At 31.5% G+C, this 18,400-nt stretch overlaps 2 protein-coding genes across 2 annotated transcripts; both read right to left on the minus strand.

The window, feature by feature from the left end:
• Positions 1 to 4,829: 4,829 nt before the first annotated feature.
• On the minus strand, positions 4,830 to 9,130 carry LOC145636064 (oxysterol-binding protein-related protein 4B-like). The gene is made up of 6 exons (XM_081687507.1): positions 8,948 to 9,130; positions 7,618 to 7,863; positions 7,326 to 7,422; positions 5,475 to 5,763; positions 5,260 to 5,365; positions 4,830 to 5,084 (listed from the first exon to the last, which is right to left on the minus strand). Exons 1-6 carry the CDS (start codon positions 9,128 to 9,130, stop codon positions 4,830 to 4,832), a joined length of 1,176 nt encoding a protein of 391 aa, XP_081543633.1.
• A 1,657-nt stretch (positions 9,131 to 10,787) lies between these two features.
• On the minus strand, positions 10,788 to 17,142 carry LOC145634193 (oxysterol-binding protein-related protein 4C-like). Its single transcript, XM_081685612.1, has 7 exons — positions 16,905 to 17,142; positions 13,393 to 13,554; positions 12,979 to 13,224; positions 12,598 to 12,694; positions 11,662 to 11,950; positions 11,369 to 11,471; positions 10,788 to 11,256 (listed from the first exon to the last, which is right to left on the minus strand). Exons 1-7 carry the CDS (start codon positions 16,905 to 16,907, stop codon positions 11,002 to 11,004), a joined length of 1,155 nt encoding a protein of 384 aa, XP_081541738.1. The 5' UTR covers positions 16,908 to 17,142; the 3' UTR covers positions 10,788 to 11,001.
• Between the last annotated feature and the right edge of the window lie 1,258 nt (positions 17,143 to 18,400).

Below are 18,400 nucleotides of genomic sequence, written 5' to 3' on the forward strand. Positions count from 1 at the left end.
ATTTTTGTTACATTTCTATTTTTAGATAAAATGTTCTAGTCAACACAAGAATTTGATTTTTTTTTTTTTTTTTTTTTTATTTTTATTTTTTTTTTTGTAAAAATGTGTCACATCTAGATATCATATATACAACGTTGATTGTCAAGGCCATTTTAGATTCTTTCTCCAGTTTCCAGCCGCATCACATTTATCGGGAAGGAAATCAGGCAGCAGACTATGTCACCTCTTTAGGCTACTCCACTCCGACCCATCAAGATATCGACCCTTTTTTAGATAGCAAATTTTCTTATTTCTTACTTCTTGATAGTTTAGGTCACGGTCTTGCGTGAAGACGTACCTAAACTCCTACTTGTATCTTACTTTAAATAAATAGAAATGAAAAATAAATAAATAAATAAATAAAAAAAAATAAAAAAAAAACTACGTCGATTAAGAAAAGAAAAACGAGGACGTACAATTGACAAGTTACTAACAGAATTGCTAAGTACTGTAGTAAAGAGGAAGTACAAAATTAGATAGAATAATTGATTGCAAAGACCCTGGATAATTTCCTACTTCCTCCGTTCTGTTAATATTGCAATAAGGAGGAAATTACGCATCCCAAAACACATTTTATATGCTAAATATGTATAATTGTGTAAGAGTAAAAATTATAAAAAGTTGATATTGTGAAAGTATTTTATGAGACGAATCCAACAAGATCTCACTTGACTATATTTTGCTTAACGTATAACTCATATTATATGGTCAAACAAGAGTGATGAATAGTGCAAAAAGTCCATTATTGCAATATTAATAGAACGGAGGAAGTATTAATGTACTATGGCGTTAAATTTTAATTGCGTGCAATTAATATTACTTCGTAGTATATTTCACGCATAGTGTACTATCTCATTTTGTGTACTTGCAATTATTGAATGCGTACATATTCGGAAAATTTAAATTATTGTAAGAAACTACTCCGTATCTAATAAAACCCAAATTTTGCGAGAATTTACCTGATAAAAAAATTATTGTAAGAAACTACCTAATAAAAGATAAGATGTTGTAAAAAACTACCTTATAAAAAACAAACTATTGTAAAATATTACATCTGTGCGGATTTTCGGCATTGACCCACCTCAAAACACTTCCAAAACCACCACGAAGGTTGGTTTATAAGGTGGTAAGGCTATTTTCTGGGTAGTTAAGTGGATATTTTGGGCTACGAGATGGTGGTTTTTGGTGTAAGATGTTGTTTAATTTTTTGGGGTTGGAGGGTGGTTTCGGTGTGGTGGAGGAAGTGTCAAATGGGTTGTGTTGGTTTTGGGGATGAAAACGATGGTTTCAGGGATTTTTAAGGTGGTCAACATCAAAAAATTAATCCGTAGTTTATACACACGGGTGTACAGTGCTCATCGTACACCCGGATAAATACAAAAAAGGCGGAAAGGACATCCTGTGTTTCATAAAGAACATACATGTATTTGACAAAGAACATGTTTGTATTAGACAAAAACATGCATTTTACCAAAGAACATAGAGATATAATAAAAAGAACGAGATAAAAACTTGATAAAATTTTCTGAAAAATTACACATTATTAACGGGAAAAATTTAGAGGTGATAAAAAATCGAGTAGGGCCAGGCCATATCATAATTTCTTGTGCCCAAACCCGTAGAAAAGTAGCGGGTTTTCGGGCTTTTTTCGAACTCGGTTCGAGTTTTAACTAAAAATGCATTTTTAGGTTTGCCCAAACCCACCCTATTTCGGGCCGGATCAGGTCGGGGTGCGAGTCATGCCAATGTTGATCACCTCTTAAAAAATCCTTACCAAAGATATCATTTCCCCAAAAAAATAGTTTTCTATCTCTCCAAAAAAAAATTCAACTTCCCATAATAATTTAGTTTTTTTTTACTCTAACATTATTTTCAATTAAAAATAATTTAAGATTTCAATATCAAATTTCAAAATACCATATGTTAAAAGAACATAATTTATATTTTAAAGTACATATAGTTAATACCTAAATAACACACTAATCAAACTCAAAGAATATACGATAATAAAAGTAATTTAAATATGACATATGATAATAAAAAATAGAATTTGGGAGTCACTACGACCTTAAAGAACATACACGCCAAATTCAAAGAACATACTTTGTATTATTAAACCCAAAAAAAATATATGTTTATCAACATATGTTAAATAACATAAGTTATAATATAAAAAACATATAATTTTACTCAAAGAACACACTGATCACACTCAAAGAACATATTAAAGGTATGTTCTTTGTCAAACATAGGTATGTTCTTTATCAAACACTATATGTTCTTTCCGCCTTTTTTTGTTTACCAGGGTGCACCATTACCATGAGCATGGTGCACCCAGGTGTATTATCTAATTTTCACAAAAAATTAGGTTAACGTTGAAAATGCGATTAGATGTAGTATTTTACAACATTTTATCTTTAATCAGGTAGTTTCTTACAATATTTTTTTTATTAGATAGTTTCTCATAAAATTTGGTTATCATTAAGTACTTTGTAACAAAAAAAATCCTTTCTAATTTATTGTTATTTTAACTTTTATGTGAGACAATCATCGTTTAACAAACTTTAGAAACGAAGGGAATACTTCGTGATTCATAATCATAATACATTAATGCTAAGTATATATGACAAAAATCCTCACTGATTGGTCTCTTCTTAACAGGTACAAACTTGTGAGCTTGATTTGAACGAAGGGAAACGGGTGTGGATCATATTAGTTTCTTGACTTTCTTCTCTGATTAATTGAGTTATTGCTGTTATATAAAGTGAAAACTTACCCTTTTTAATTTATTATCTTCATTTATAAAATTTGTCGTACTCTACCAAAACATGCTATATTTATCATAGTAGCATCAATCGATGCCTCTTCTAGAGAAACCTTCTATAGTGTGAATGTGTGATGCAGGGATAAGAATTCAGATGCATTGCATCAATAAATCTAAATAATTTTTTAATTTCATTAATTATTTGTCGACATGCATTATAAATATAATCCTTTTGATAGAGAATATCCATAGAATATTCTCATCCTAGGTTTAGTATATATTTTGTATAAGATTATCTTTGATATCTATACATATCTTATGTTACCTAATATGATTAGGTTTCTCATTGTAACCCTATAAATATTGATCAATGGAAATCACTCTAATCAAGGAGTTTTTATTATCTGACATGGTATCAGAGCCAACGTGACATAGAGTTCACGGGTTGAATCTCTTCCACCCCTCCTTTAAAGTGGAATTAATTCGCGCCGGGTATAAGAGAGGGCCTGTGCTGCATCCACATTTCAAGCCCAAAGGGCCTTTCATGTGTATCTGACATGGTATCACAGTTTAGGTTAGATCTTGGGATCATATACAAAAATTCTCACCCTGCCGGTGGGTTAGAAAATTAAACCCACCGGCGGGATATACAAAGTTTTTTATGCTTCCGCAAACACGCATATAGAATTTTTTTTTCTTTTCTCAAAGTTTTTTTTAGAATCTTTATGTAACCTTGCGCCTCCTACCAACAGTAGCAATCGCGAAAGCCTCCTCCATCGTTGTTGGCAATCGCATACACTACCGCCTCCCTCTACTGGCAGTAACCACATCTGCCAACCTATTCCATGTGCCGCACTCTATTTCCACCTCCCCATGACCAACAATGATTCTTACATTGCCTCATTAGTTTTTTTTTTACACATAATCACATAGATTTTGTTTTGGTGGTGGTATATCACAATAAGGTCAACTTTTGCACATCTCTTTTGCTATCAAGTTAGCTCCTTTTATTGTTGCAGCACTTGGAATATTTGTGGAGTATTAATTCTTGCTACCTGGTTTCTCTTTTAAGAATTGATTAATTTCAAGCGGTGGGATTTAATCTTTTCTTGCGCAATTTTATTTGTTTTTCTTCAACTGTGATTTCACGTAGTAGTGTAGTGTCTTCTCCCCGATGATGGTTTGATCCCTTAACTTATTCTTCTCTGGATCTGCAACTTGGCCCAAGTATATGCGTGAGTCTTCTCCTTCGGCCTAAAAGCGCATATCTCTACTATACGTAGGTCGTGGTTGTTGCTTCTCATCGTCATCACCAGCACACGTCTACTACTTCTCTTTTGATCATGGGTTACTATACTATCCTTACCGTTCGATGCGTGATTCAGATCCAGTCTGAGCATCCGATTTTCTCCCGCTCTGACTGCGGGGGTGTGATAGAGAATATCCATAGAATATTCTCATTCTAGGTTTAGGATATATTTTGTATAAGATTATCTTTGATATCTATACATATCTTATGTTACCTAATATGATTAGGTTTCTCATTGTAACCCTATAAATATTGATCAATGGAAATCACTCTAATCAAGGAGTTTTTATTATCTGACACCTTTGTTCTCGATTAATTTAATAGTCACAGTGTTAAACTGTCACCTTTATTTTGTAATAATTTAAACTAGTAACGTATGTAACTATTAAATCGAACTTATTGATATAAAATGAAGAAAGTTAATTAAATAGGAAAGATGAACGGAGCCGGTAAAAGCTTGCATATATAGTATAAATTATTTAAGTTACGGAGGAGAAAGAATGAACTTTCAAATAAAAACTTACACTCCTACGACCTATGCCTTTGACACAATAATCAAGCAATATTTTTTACAAATTTGATTGATAATTTGTCAACATGATACCATATAATCCTTAAATATATAATTAATTGTCACGGTTTCACCTTTATATAGTAATTTTGAACAAGTAGAATGTGAATATTTAATTCGAACTGAATGAAATACAGTGTAGAAAATTAAATAGGGAAGATGATCGGAGCCGGTGACACGATCTTTTGTTTAGGCGAGCAATTCCAACCAGAATCAGGGGTGTAAGACAAATCAAAGTGTTTAGGAATCCAATCTTCTCCCCTTGATTTTCTTTGCTTCATGAGTTCTCTTTCCTTCTCTTCAACTGTTCTCTTTGCCTCTCTTGCTTTATCCCACTCTTTGCTAAGAATAGCTTTGCTCACTTCTGCCCATACTGTTGCCGATTCACTTTGCCACACCCCCTTTAACATAAAATTGAATAATCACGCCATTACAACGAAGCTAGTTTAGTTGGTAAAATATTTGACTAAAGTAATCACATATTCACAATGTATGTATTCATTTATCATGTTTAGAGTTATCAATTGTTACAAGCTAAGGTCACAAGATGTATAACAACAAATGTGGTATACGTACCTCATTAGGGTCCCTTAGAATTGGGGTGGGAAGTGCAGAAACAACCTCTTTTGGATTGTATAGGACCTTGGTTTTTCCATCCGTAATATCCTTTATATAAACAATCCTGAAGCAATAGATTTCAAATCTATTTATTTGTGTATTAATAGTGTAAATAGTATGATGACTAATGTCAAACATAGTTCATATAAATTGAACAAATTAATCACGGGTACCTGTCCCATTGGCCATGAATTTCAAATAATAATTTCTTCGACGAATCAAAGATTTTGCCTTTGATAGCCCCATTGGATCCTCCTAAACCCAAAAAAGAACCACTTTTGAAGTATAATTCAGCTTGAAGACCCGTTTCTTGGCACTTAATCTTAATATTTCCTACCCAAGAAGCACCTGGTTTTGGTAACAATCTAAATTGTAGAGTTGGAGAATTCATCACATAACTTTCTCCCTTATCTAATAGATTTAGCCTCCTCTTTCCTTGGGTCACTACATCTATGACAGTTCCTTTAACAAAGACATTAGATTATTAGAGAACAACATTGAAGAAAATAAATTAGTTATTCAACTTGCTTATTGGTTAGTTGTATTAGCTAGTTTGACTAATTAAAGTACGAGTATTTGTTAAAAATTCATTACTCGATACATAACTACTTTAATTGTACCATATTAAAAACTAGAAATTAAAAAGAATTGATACTACTAGTCCTAACTTGGTCTTTGGACATTCTTATTTGAAAAGCCTCAACTTTTTTTCAACTTATGGCAATCCCAACTTCATTTTGGGATACTTCTTAAAAACAATTCCTAACTTATTATTAATAGACAAACCGGTTAAAATATCACGTGTTGATTTTTTAGTGATTTGTTTTACTAAATACTGTGAATTGTATTGTTTTAAGGTGAAGAGAACATGCCCGAAGGAAGGGGTGGGTGTTTAGAGGGGTGGAGGATTAATTTTTTTTTAAACAAAGGGTCTGTTCTCTTACGTTGAAATTCAGTTCAGTTCAGTTCAGCTCGGTTCAATAATTCAGTTCAGTTCAGTTCAGTTCAGTTCAGCTCCTAATTTCATTCTCTTATAAAATATTCATTTCATTTCAGTTCAGTTCAGTTCAGTCAATGAGAACAGGCCCTAAAAGCAAACATGTAATTATTATGCAAACTAAACAATGAATAATTAATTAATACGGAATACAAATAAATTATATAATTCTCTTAGCCATAATAATAATAATTTAATTCCGAACATATGCTTTAATAGTTGAGTGATTATCACTACAAAAAAAATGAGAATAGGCAACACTTAAGATTGCAACACTTACAGAAATGTTACTCTTAATAATCTAACGCAACAATACTTATTTGTTACCTTAAACTAAAGTAACAGAAAAAAAAGTGTTGCTCTAGACTATATAAGGCAACAATCGCTTAAAGTGTTACCTTTTTCTTGTCTAAGACAACAAATATAATAATTGTTGCATGAAAAGATAACAATAACCAAACTATTGTTTGAAAAATGTAACATTAATATCTATGTTGCCATCTATAGCAACATTTATATTAAAATGACAACATACATACATACATATATATATATATATTTATATATATATATATATATATATATATATATATATATATATATATATATATACACACACACACACACACACACACATAGCAAGTTTGGTAGAGTTGGTGGGGAACTACTAAATGCTTGGGAGTGACAACATTTTTTTAATTATCTTCTTAGATGACAACATTTTTCATTTGTTGTCTTTGTTAAAGTGTTGCCTTATGTATCATTTTACCTAAGCTTTCAAAATTATTGCCTTTGAATAAAAATGTGTTGCCTTATAAATAGACAACGGGGGCATAAATTACGCCTCATATGTGTTGTCTTAGCTACAAGACAACACTTTTTTTATATTAGGCAATGGTTTTGCATTGTTACCTTTGCTTTATTTTATTGTAGTGTATTAAGGTATTTCAAAAAAAACAAAAAAGGTTGAGTGATTATTAAGGAATATAAAATGTACATAAGCATTTTAAAGGAGTAATGACAATACCATAGAACTTAGGAACATTATGTTGGCACCAAATGAGTTCAATATTGTTAGCCTCGTCAGTTCCATGCAACGCTGTTACTGGCGGATGATGAGAAACCTACAAAGTACAAATTAAACAAGGGGCAGCAAAAGATGTTACAAATACGTATGTATGTATATATATACGGTAATACGGAGTACAAAATATTAAATTAAATTAAATTAGTAAATCACGTAAATACGTACTTGTACAACTAGTACAATCTTATACGGTAATACGGAGTACAAAATATTAAATTAAATTAGTACGTACTTGTTCAACTAGGACGTTGAGGGTGCCTCTAGATGCATGATGAGTTTCACCAAGAATAGGGTTGAATGGGGCAACCCCGAACACCGGCCTACGAAGAGCGGAGAGGTTCCAAGCAACAACCGAGATCATCCGGTCGACGGCATTATCTCCGGTGGCACATTTTCTAAGCATGTCCATGTTTACACAATAGACTAATTCTCCATAGCATTGTAGTTGTGATTTTGGAAAATTAAACAAGGGAGGTAGCTGAAAATGTACACATTTTATTGTTATTACGTAATAAACTAGAGTAAAAACATAATTTAATTCAAAATTTTGGATTTGACTCCCATTCATTAAATATATTACTCCCCTCTGTGGCACGTAAACCCGGCCCTTTTATTACGTCACGTCATCCACTCAACTTCTCATTATGTCACGTATCTATCACCTCTACGTCACGTCATCTATTTGGCTTCTCATTCATCATCTCATTATTACATGTTATGCACTTATAATATAATAAAAAAGTTCCCTACAAGATTTAATTTGAACATGCAAACTCTAATCTATATCTATACTTAGTATTTAAAAACTATAACAAAAAAAAACTAAGAAAGGCACATGTCCCCATCTATTCTATTACACTTTTCTAACCATAGTGTCACATGTCATCTTACACTATTAATTTTTTATTATAACATTTTTTTTAATTCTTTCATTAAACTTATACTTCATCTTTCATACACACTCCATCTCTTCATCTTCATCTCTCCCCTTTAATTCAACCTTTTCTTATTCTCTCTTTAATTTTAGCCCTTCCACCTTCTATTTAAGCCTCTTTTTTTTTATTAAAGTTCCAAAATTTTAATTTCGTTAATCATGTTTCTGATTACATATTATACCCTATAATGACCTACTGATATTTCCTCATTTATCTCTCAATACAATTTTATATGAATAACCCGTGCATTGGACGGAGTAGAAGGCTAGTTTTAGAATTAAATGTCTTACCGTCAAGCCAATCTATGTGATATTTTTATGTTGTTGCTGGAATACAAAATTTTACTCGTAATATATAGCAATGACTGTGTGAATAACAAATTTGATTACATGACATTTAAGTCATAAATTAAAAGGTATATTGATGATCAACCCATATAATGGCCCAGGGCATCCGGGCCCAAATACTAGTTTTAAAATGATAGATTGCTTTTGAAATTTAGTAAGTGTAAGATTATAGTAGTGTACACAATTATGACATTTTTAGTTTTTATTTACTCATTTGTTCCCTTAAAATGACCAATTTTGTACGTGGCATAAAATTTAATCAAAGTAGATAAAACCTTACATTGAAATGAGTAAGATCAGCTCCAGGTCTAATATTCTTAAAGAGACTGAAAATCAATTGAAGAATATTGGAAGCCTTGTAATCAATATCCAATGAAATCCCTTCTAGAGAGAGTGGAGATGTTAATATGACATCCTTATTGTTCTCGGTCTGCAAATCATGATCCTGTATATACATACACATCATCACCAACTAAGTTACTGCGTATATAAGGTCCGTTGAGTGAAAATCGGATGAATAGGACACGACTTATTAAGTTTCATAATATAAGTTCTACTCAATTCAAATAAGAACAATAAATTCAGATAAATGAAAATCAAATGAACAATAATTTTTAACTCCATAATTTAAATAATGGTTCTACATGCAAAATTAAATACATCAACAAATTAAAACTTATTGAAAATGAAAAACAAAAAACATATTGAAACTTAAGGAGTAGTTGTTGATGTCGTTCTTGAAAAAAATGAGTAAACAAATAAATGAAACGTTGCATTGTGAGGTAATATTGTTTGACCATAAGTGGAGATGTTAGATGCGCAAATGCTAAGTGAAGCTACTTTGTAAAGCAAATATAGTTGAACATTGAATGTTGATAATTAATTTGGTCAATCAAATGACTGTTTGTGCAACGTGCTCCTAATAAGTGTAGCCGATGACAATAGTGTTATTGGAGCATTCTATTCAGTTAATTTTCATTTATCTATATTTGTATTAAACGTTACTCCTATTATAACTTATTTTAATAGTGTAATTTATTTTGATAGTAAAATTTTGCTTAAACTCGACCGCTTTTCTAGCTAGGCTAACTTTGATCACCTTTATGCTCTATCTCATGAGTAACAACGTGAAATTCTGAAAAACTCGAAAATCTTGGACTAGGCTACACATAGGTGAGAATGTGAGATATGATGCCACCACATCACCTCAACCTTTGAAAAATACTTACATAACTTTAAAACTTATAGTACACCGTATGTAAAAATCTATACTTGCTTGTATACTAAAAATCGAAACATTTTTATTATATATGATTTTCCATCAACCTTGAATTTAGAAGGTTTGAACACGATAACAAAGCATGCATCAAAGCTATAAATAATCTCCTCGGATGTACACTTTGTCCCTAAATCATTGCACTAGCTCATTTTTTGACTAATACAAAAAAACACATAAAAGTAGAGAGTGAGAGAGTTACATACCATTATATTATGATCGATCGATATGATGAGGTGAGATAGAAAGAAGTACAAAACTAGCTACTCATCAAATAAGCAATGCTTGAATGTTAATGTTGCCTTAATTTAATGGTTTTGAGAAATGCAAAGTAGTTCATGGTTGTACTAGCAATAACTCCATCAATCATAGAAGAAACTAATGTGATTCACACATGACACATTGCCCATTTCCTTCATTCAATTCTTGTTCAGAAGTTTGTATTGGTTAGGAGGAGACCAATCATCGAGGATTTTTGTAATATATAAACTACCCCTCTATCTGGTACGTTGTAGCTCGGGATCGATTTATTTTTTCTATCACTAACTACTTTGTATATCAAAGTACTATCATTTATCAGTGCCTCGATCTCCTAGTAAATAAATCTTTATATAGTGGTTGGGACAGATCTCCTAGTGAATCCTTAGAATTTATCAAATGAAAATAAGAGAAAGTAATTCATTATAAGGTAAATAAACAAATAAATACAAGGATTTACGTGGTTTGATCAAATAAGAGTACATTTAAAGATGGAGGATTCAAGAGCTTCTCTTACAAAGAAAATAATATAAGTAGTCTTAAATACCGAATGGTTTTAGAGTGTGATCTAATTGATCTCCCAATAAAACCTAGAGTATTTCCCATATATAAGTCTAATATATGTCATAGAAAAAGGGCTAATGGATACATGCATCCACTTCAACTCTAATTTTATTCAATTTGTCTTTTAAACTTACACTAGCTCTAACATATTTATACAGTACTTGAGTAATTAAACTAAATTACCATTACAATTAATCATTAACATTATCCAAAAAAAAATTTTAAAAAAAGTTAAATTAAATTGGGAAAGTAATAGGAGCAGGTGGAATGGTCTTTTCTTTAGGAGTGCATTCCCAACCAAATTCAGGGGAATAAGATAAATCAAAATGCTTTGGAAACCAATCTTCACCCATTGATTTCCTTTGTTTTAAGAGTTCTCTTTCTCTCTCCTCAACTGTTCTCTTTGCTTCTCTTGCTTTGTCCCACTCTTTGCTTAGAATTCCTTTACTCACTTCTCCCCATACTACCCCTGATTCACTTTGCCACACTCCCTGAAAATTTATATGCTAAATCATTAATATCTTAAATTAAAATTAAGAAAACAAAATGAGAAAAGAGTTTAGAGCTAATACAACATTAAGAAATTCGTTGGAATATGAGTACCTCTGGATCCTTTAGGGTTAAGGCGGGAAGTGCAGAAAGAACTTCTCTGGCATCATATAGGACTTTAGTTTTTCCATCTATGGTGTCCGTTATATTTACAATCCTGAAAATGTATAAATATTGAAATTAGAATTCCGTGACACATGCAACATGCTAGATATATGACTAGGTCACTCGGCCTACCAATAACTTCATAAAAGGTCACACCCGGTCAATATGTACCTAATCCCATATTATAACAAAATTATTTGATGTAATTTTGAACAAGGAATTCTTGAAAATAACGCAATTACCTGTCCCATTGGCCATGAATTTCATATAATGTCTTGAAAGTAGATGAATCGATGATCTTTCCTTTAACGGATCTGCTGCCTCCAAAACCTAAAAATGTACCACTTTTGAAGGATAATTCAGCTTCAAGACTAGTTTCTTGGCACTTGATTCTAACATTTCCTACCCAATCAACTCCAAGCTTTGGCAATAATCTTATCAACAATTTTGGAGCATTCATCACATAACATTCTCCCCTATTTACAAGATTTAGCTTCCTTCTCCCATGCACCACTGTTTCTATGGTAGTTCCTTCAAAAAAAATAAATTAAAAATCAGACTGAAAACAAAAATATATATATTAAAAAAAAAAAAAAAAAAAAAAAACCTAATTATGTTATTTATTACGAGTAGCTAATTTTATGATAAGAACTTTAACCAATCAGTGGCCCATTACTTAAATGGCCCAACATCAGTGGTTATGTAAACCATTATTTTGGGCCTATCATTATTCATTTGTTATCCATCATAGTATCATACTACCAATACCTCAAGCAATTATATTATGGACTCGAGATCATGATATGCATCCTGATCATAGATAAGCCTTTAAGTTCAAAAACATTCAAATATCGAGTATTCAATCAAAAAACCAATTAAGTATGTGCTTAAATGCTACTCCGTATTGTCAAAATTTTATGTTCATGATTTCTATGTGTTCAGTTTTATAATCCTATAGGGTATGTGTCCGAGAAAGCTCATTAAAATATTTGGGGATGCATAGGGGATATATTTGCTAAGGGGTACAGTTGAGGTTGTGTTCTCTTCATCTTATATTTTTTAGCATGGGATATTAGTTAGTTAAATAGTGTTTAAAGGTTAATTCGTAGTAATATATTATGAAGCAAACAATTTTTATCATAATTTTTAAATGGAAATTTAGGATATAAAATCAATACCCTGAAACTTGGGAACAGCATGTTGGCACCAAATGAGTTCTACACCGTTCGTCTCATCAGTTGCATGCAATGCTGATACTGGTGGGTGGTGAGAAACCTACAAATAAATATAAATAAATAAATACCGAGTATAAATTTAATTATTTTATTCTTTTGAAATGGAGATCCAAATTTTATATAATTTCATCATTTTCATGTCTTATAAATTCATTTGTTATTATTGAAGTTTCAAAAATTGTACATTTGACCAAGCATTGACGGATTCAGAAAAAAAATAGTAGTAGTAGTAGTTTTGCTTTATATTATGTCATTAAACAACTTCCAACACACTAATATTAATACGTAGTATAACAAAAAAGTTTAAATAGATATGAATCATACTTGTTCAAGTAGGACGTTTAGTGTGCCTCTAGACGCATGATGAGTCTCACCAAGAATAGGGTTGTAAGGGGCAACCCCGAACATCAACGGACGAATGGTTGAGATGCTCCACGCGACGACGGAGATCATCCGATCAACGGCGGTCTCTCCGTTGGCACATTTGCTTAACATGTCCTTGTTCACACAATACACTGATTCTCCATAGCATTGTAGGTGTGATTTTGGTAAGTTAAACAATGGAGGTAGCTGCAAAACACACACACACACACATTATACTATAATTATACTGTTTTAGTTATAAATTTTGGTATTGGGACACTGAATTTTAATTCAATGAAAACATGTTCTAAACTTTGAACATTATTATATCTCTAATTAAAATTCAATCAATAGAACTTCTAATGTTATATGTACCTGAAAACGAGTAAGATCAGCTCCAGGTCTAACATTATTGAGTAGACTAAAAACCATTTGAAGAACATTGGGAGGCTTGTAATCATTCTTGGAATTTCCATCTAGGGAGAGTGGATATGTCAAAGTGACCTCCCTCTTGTTTTCATTCTTCACTTCTTGGACCTTTACATACATAATTCAACGTGTAGTTATAACCTTGATGCCAAACTTTAAATCTATATAGTAATAAGTTTGATCTTTGACTAACATGCATATAACTAACATACGAAGTATTAAGATGTACAATTAAGTTTAATAAATGCACTTTCATACTTTACATAATTTCATTGCAATAAAATTAATTTAAGTTCAGCAAAAATAATTTCAGTCGTATAGTTACACTAGGCATCATATTCATGAAACTTCATTCAACAAACATAGTAATTGTGTTTGGCATATAGTCGTATAGAGCCACAAAGTTGTGATGTAGACAAGAGTAGATTTTACTTCAGAATTAAACTTTAGGTACCACCATTTCGTATTTTACTAATTAAATTAGTTGACATCTACAACTACTCATTCGCTAATGCAAAGGTGGTCCTTTTACCGGGACCATTTAAAGCCCAACCCCCGATAAATTGTTGTAACTAATTAGTTTTAAGTAAGAGATGGAAGATTAAAATCCCGACCCCTCTAATTTTTTTTACAAAGAAAGTGGGCTCGTTTTGGCTAGAAGTTGAGCATCATCAATTCATCACTAGAGTGAGTTTGGAACACTCGGTGGGGTGATTCATTGCGTACATTTGCAGTTGCAACTAAATAATGACACGTTTATGTTGATGAGTGATTTAAAGTAGTTTTTTTTTTTTTTTTTTTTTTTTTTATAAGAGAGTGATTTAAAGTAGTTGAATGCATGAATGCACTTAACAAAGTTGTGTGAACACAATAAAAGATTACCAAAATAAATTAAAAATGTGACATTATTATACTCAAACGAACTAAAAAGGAATGTAATTTGCATTATTTAGAAATAATCAAAGAAAGGTAATCACAAAGTTTCATATACGGTTGGCCGCACCAGCCGTACGGTGCGGCCAACCATATATTTTTTTTAAAAAAAAAAAAAAACTTCTTCTCTCTCCTCTTTTCTTCTTCCATCACCATTTTCTACAGCAATACCTTGTCGACGTTCATACTTTCCGGTGACACTCGACCTCTTCGTCGCAACATCTCCTTTTTCCCCCAATTTTATTTCTCTCTCCTCTTTTTTCTTCAAACTTCATTAATGGTGTTATCTTTTTAGCCCAAATTTCTTCAAACTTCATTAATGGTTTTCTATTGGAGATTTATGTTCTACGAAATTAATGTTGAATTCAAGCTTATTTGCTTAAGATTTTGATTATATAACTTGTAAGTTGTTCAATTTAATTACTTAATTTTTTGTTTAATTGAAGAACGATGAACAAATTGTTTTCGTGGATAGTGGTGGTTTTGTGGGTGGGTAGTGGTGGTTTCGTGATTCAAGGTTCTAGATCTAGTTTCGTTGGTGATTTAGGTTGGTAGTGGTTCGTTGGTGGTGGTTGTTGGTGGTAGTTTTTTGTTGGTTGTGGGTAAGGGGTTACTAGATCTGGTCAGGGGTTACTAGGTCGGCGGTCAGGGGTTACAAGGGGTTACTAGGTCGGTTAGGGGTTACTTGGGGTTACTAGGTCGGGGGTTACTAGGTCGGGGGTTACGTACTAGGGGTTACTAGGTCAGGGGTTACTAGGTCGGTTAGAGGTTACTAGTTCAGGGGTTACTAGGTCAGTTAGGGGTTACTAGGGGTTACTAGGTCGGTTAGGGGTTATTAGGGGTTACTAGGTTGGGGGTTACTAGGTCGGTTAGGGGTTACTAGGTCAGGGGTTACTAGATCAGTCAGGGGTTACTAGGTCGGTCAGGAGTTACTTGGTGAAGGGTTACTAAGTCAGTCAGGGGTTACTTTTGTCTTGGGGTTACTTTGTCTGGGGGTTACTTTGTCATTTGCTGATTTGGCACCTTGTCGCATGGTGCGGCCAGAAACGCACTAAAAGGTAATTAATTACTTATTTGCATATGGAAAAAATTTATCGCATTCATCCAATTAGTTATCATCATTCATCAATAATATACTCCGTAATACTCCGTATTTTATTTCAGTTATGATTTGAATTTAATATTCATTGTTTTTCCTTTGAAGATATATATACCTTGCAATTTCAACCTAAGCCAATCATAAATCATCGATAATACAGGACTATCACTAATAACTTAATTAGTTTATAAGATTATAATTCTAACAATTCCAAAATAGTTATGCCAATGCCCCTATAAAAATTTAGTACAAACCAATCTTTTTTGTTTTTAAAAAATTTAGATTATAGTCGAAAAAAATCTGCCTAATTTTAATACAAATTCTTAAATGGACCTGGTTCACACTAATTTATTGTGGACCACTAACATTAGAGAAAGTATGGTTGTTTTATTAACAAAAAAGGGTCACTATAATTTTAAAAAAGGTCACTATGTTGAAATAAAAATCATTTTGGTAATATATAGGCCTAAATGGTTATTTTTGTAATGAAATATTTTATATACTGATCAATATGAATAATAAAGGCCACTATGCTAAAATTAGGGTAATAGCGTCGTATTTCAAGTTCACAATATTATTAAACGTTGTAGTAGTTTTAATAAAGGTTACTATATTAAAAATAATGGTCACTATGTTTAATATAATGTCAGTTGTGTGTGTATAGACCTCGGGTCCACAATAATATTATTGTGGACCAGGTCCACGCAAGTCTTTTTGTAATTTTAAAGTCTATAATCTCTCAAACAAATTCAATAAAATCTCAATAAAACAAATGATATGTAAGAAGTATCACGCTATTACATTACCTACTTTCAAAATTTTAATGTACCATGAATTTCATGATAGTGGACGGTTGAATGATTAGTATTTCTATAATAGCTTCTAATATAATGTATTCATATTATTATAAGTGTCTATTATTAAGACATTACAAATTAAAAAATTGAGTTCGAAAAGTACAAACCGCGTTCCTCCTAAAATCAATTTGATCTAAATTATTCTTTCAAATTAATCAAATCAATATGATTGGTTGAAGCTTTCTTAACAAAGTTTCTTTTGACCTCCCTCCAAAATTCAGTTAGCACATCATATTCTCGAACCCTTAAAAAATATTTTTTTATTTTTACGTATCAAGAACACTGTCCTATTCTATTCTATTATATTCGATTTATAAAAAAAGAAAATTAGACGAACAATAATGTGAATGAACATCATTTGGAATGAAATACAATGACTTTAAAGGCGATAGGAATAACTTATTGCACGATCAAAAAAAAAATTGAACAACAACCAAGATCATTACCATAAAAATCAAAGGAAACAAAACATAAAAACTTGTAGACTTATATCATATGATATTATACATTAATACATACAAATATATGCGCAAATAATAATTAAAGCAAGAAGTTAGAAAGAGACGTACCATGAGGAAAGATGAACGAGGAAAAACTGGAGAAATGAAGAGCTTTGAGGCGTTAATTAATTAAGGAGGGTGTATTATTATTATTATTAATATTAATAAGCAAGATTAATATTTTAATGTAATTTTGTTGGCTTTTTTTGGTAGTGAAAATTATTGGAGGTGGAGTTGTTGCACGAATTGTTGTGTATATATAATAGAGAGAGAAAGAGAGAGGAGATTAGGAGTAATAAGTAGGATTATTTCATTTCCTCAAAAAAAAAAAAAAAAAAAAAAAAGGATTATTTCATGTGGATCTTATTTATATTATTGTGTCTAAGCCGTTCTTTAAGGGAATATGTATTTTTAAAATAAATAAATAGATATGTTCACATCACACTTTTTGAAAAGTTATAAAGTTTCTTTAGAAATTATGTGTAAAGATTTTTATGGATGTTCATATTGCAATATTATTTGATATTTCGTGCTAATGTAGTATAAATGGATACTTTATTTGATTTTATTTCCATTTTTTATTGATTGTGAATGATAATTGCTGTATCTTTCTTTTTTGGGTGAATTTTGCTAATTAGATGCTTTTTGAAAAAAAAAAATAATAATAATAAAATAAAATAAAATTGATTTTAAAAATGAAATTGAATGCTTTTTCTATGGTAAGAAGAGAGGATAAAGAAAATCTCTCAAACAAGTCCCATGATAAGATTCAAATACTAGATCTGGGATATGAGGTAGGGAGCGGTGTCACTATTATATTAACCCTCAACTTCATATGCGTATAATGAAATTGAATATAAGTTGAGTAATTTAACGTTGATTTCTTTAAAATTACAAAACATATAGATGGTTTAGAATGATATACTACGTACTATGTATCTATGTATTTCAATTAAAATAAGTTTTAATCAGTTAAAATGATGTCGGAATCTGTGTATGCTCCCCATACTACTCACTGGACCATCATACTGAAAAGAATATTGAGGTATTTGTAGGGGCACTAAATCATGGCCAATTCTTTAATTTTACCAAGTACTTGTAGCGTGCTAATGTGCTATCGTAATTGCTTACTAGTTACTTTGATAGTCAACCAACCACCATAGTTTATGCACTTTTCTTGAGAAAAAATTAATCTCTTGGCTCTCTAAGAAGCAACCTATTAGTGTCAAGATCCTCTGCTGAAGCTGAATATCGAATATTCCATTGATCAAGTTTTTGTGTCTAAATTAATAATAGAATAGGACTTTTACGACAAAATGATCTCATTACAGAGTTTTATTTTTATTTTATTTATTTTTTTCTCAAAGTAATCACATATTACTTCGAAATATTCAATTTGAAAACTTGTTAATAACACACGCATTGGTAAATCAATAAAAATTAACGCCGTGACGAGAAATAACTAGCTAATCAATATGTTACATTGATGAAGAGTTTTATAGTTATGAATTTGTACTAAGTGGTGAGAAAACACTAGTTATACGAAGTATTTATTCACTTTCTTG

Source organism: Chenopodium album, chromosome 6, assembly GCF_948465745.1.
Source record: "Chenopodium album chromosome 6, dcCheAlbu1.1, whole genome shotgun sequence".
In the NCBI taxonomy this organism is placed as follows: domain Eukaryota; kingdom Viridiplantae; phylum Streptophyta; class Magnoliopsida; order Caryophyllales; family Amaranthaceae; genus Chenopodium; species Chenopodium album.

What these genes read in the sequence shown, in the direction of transcription:
- LOC145636064 (XM_081687507.1), bottom strand. Translation starts at nt 9,130, where the DNA reads ATGTGTATGTATATACAGGATCATGATTTGCAGACCGAGAACAATAAG. An exon ending in CTGATCTTACTCATTTCAAT is followed by an intron (nt 7,864 to 8,947) that starts GTAAGGTTTTAT and finishes GTACATTTTCAG; the next exon opens with CTACCTCCCTTGTTTAATTT. An exon ending in TCAACGTCCTAGTTGAACAA is followed by an intron (nt 7,423 to 7,617) that starts GTACGTACTAAT and finishes TGTACTTTGTAG; the next exon opens with GTTTCTCATCATCCGCCAGT.
- LOC145634193 (XM_081685612.1), bottom strand. An exon ending in CTGATCTTACTCGTTTTCAG is followed by an intron (nt 13,225 to 13,392) that starts GTACATATAACA and finishes TGTGTTTTGCAG; the next exon opens with CTACCTCCATTGTTTAACTT. An exon ending in ATTCATGGCCAATGGGACAG is followed by an intron (nt 11,472 to 11,661) that starts GTAATTGCGTTA and finishes ATACATTTTCAG; the next exon opens with GATTGTAAATATAACGGACA.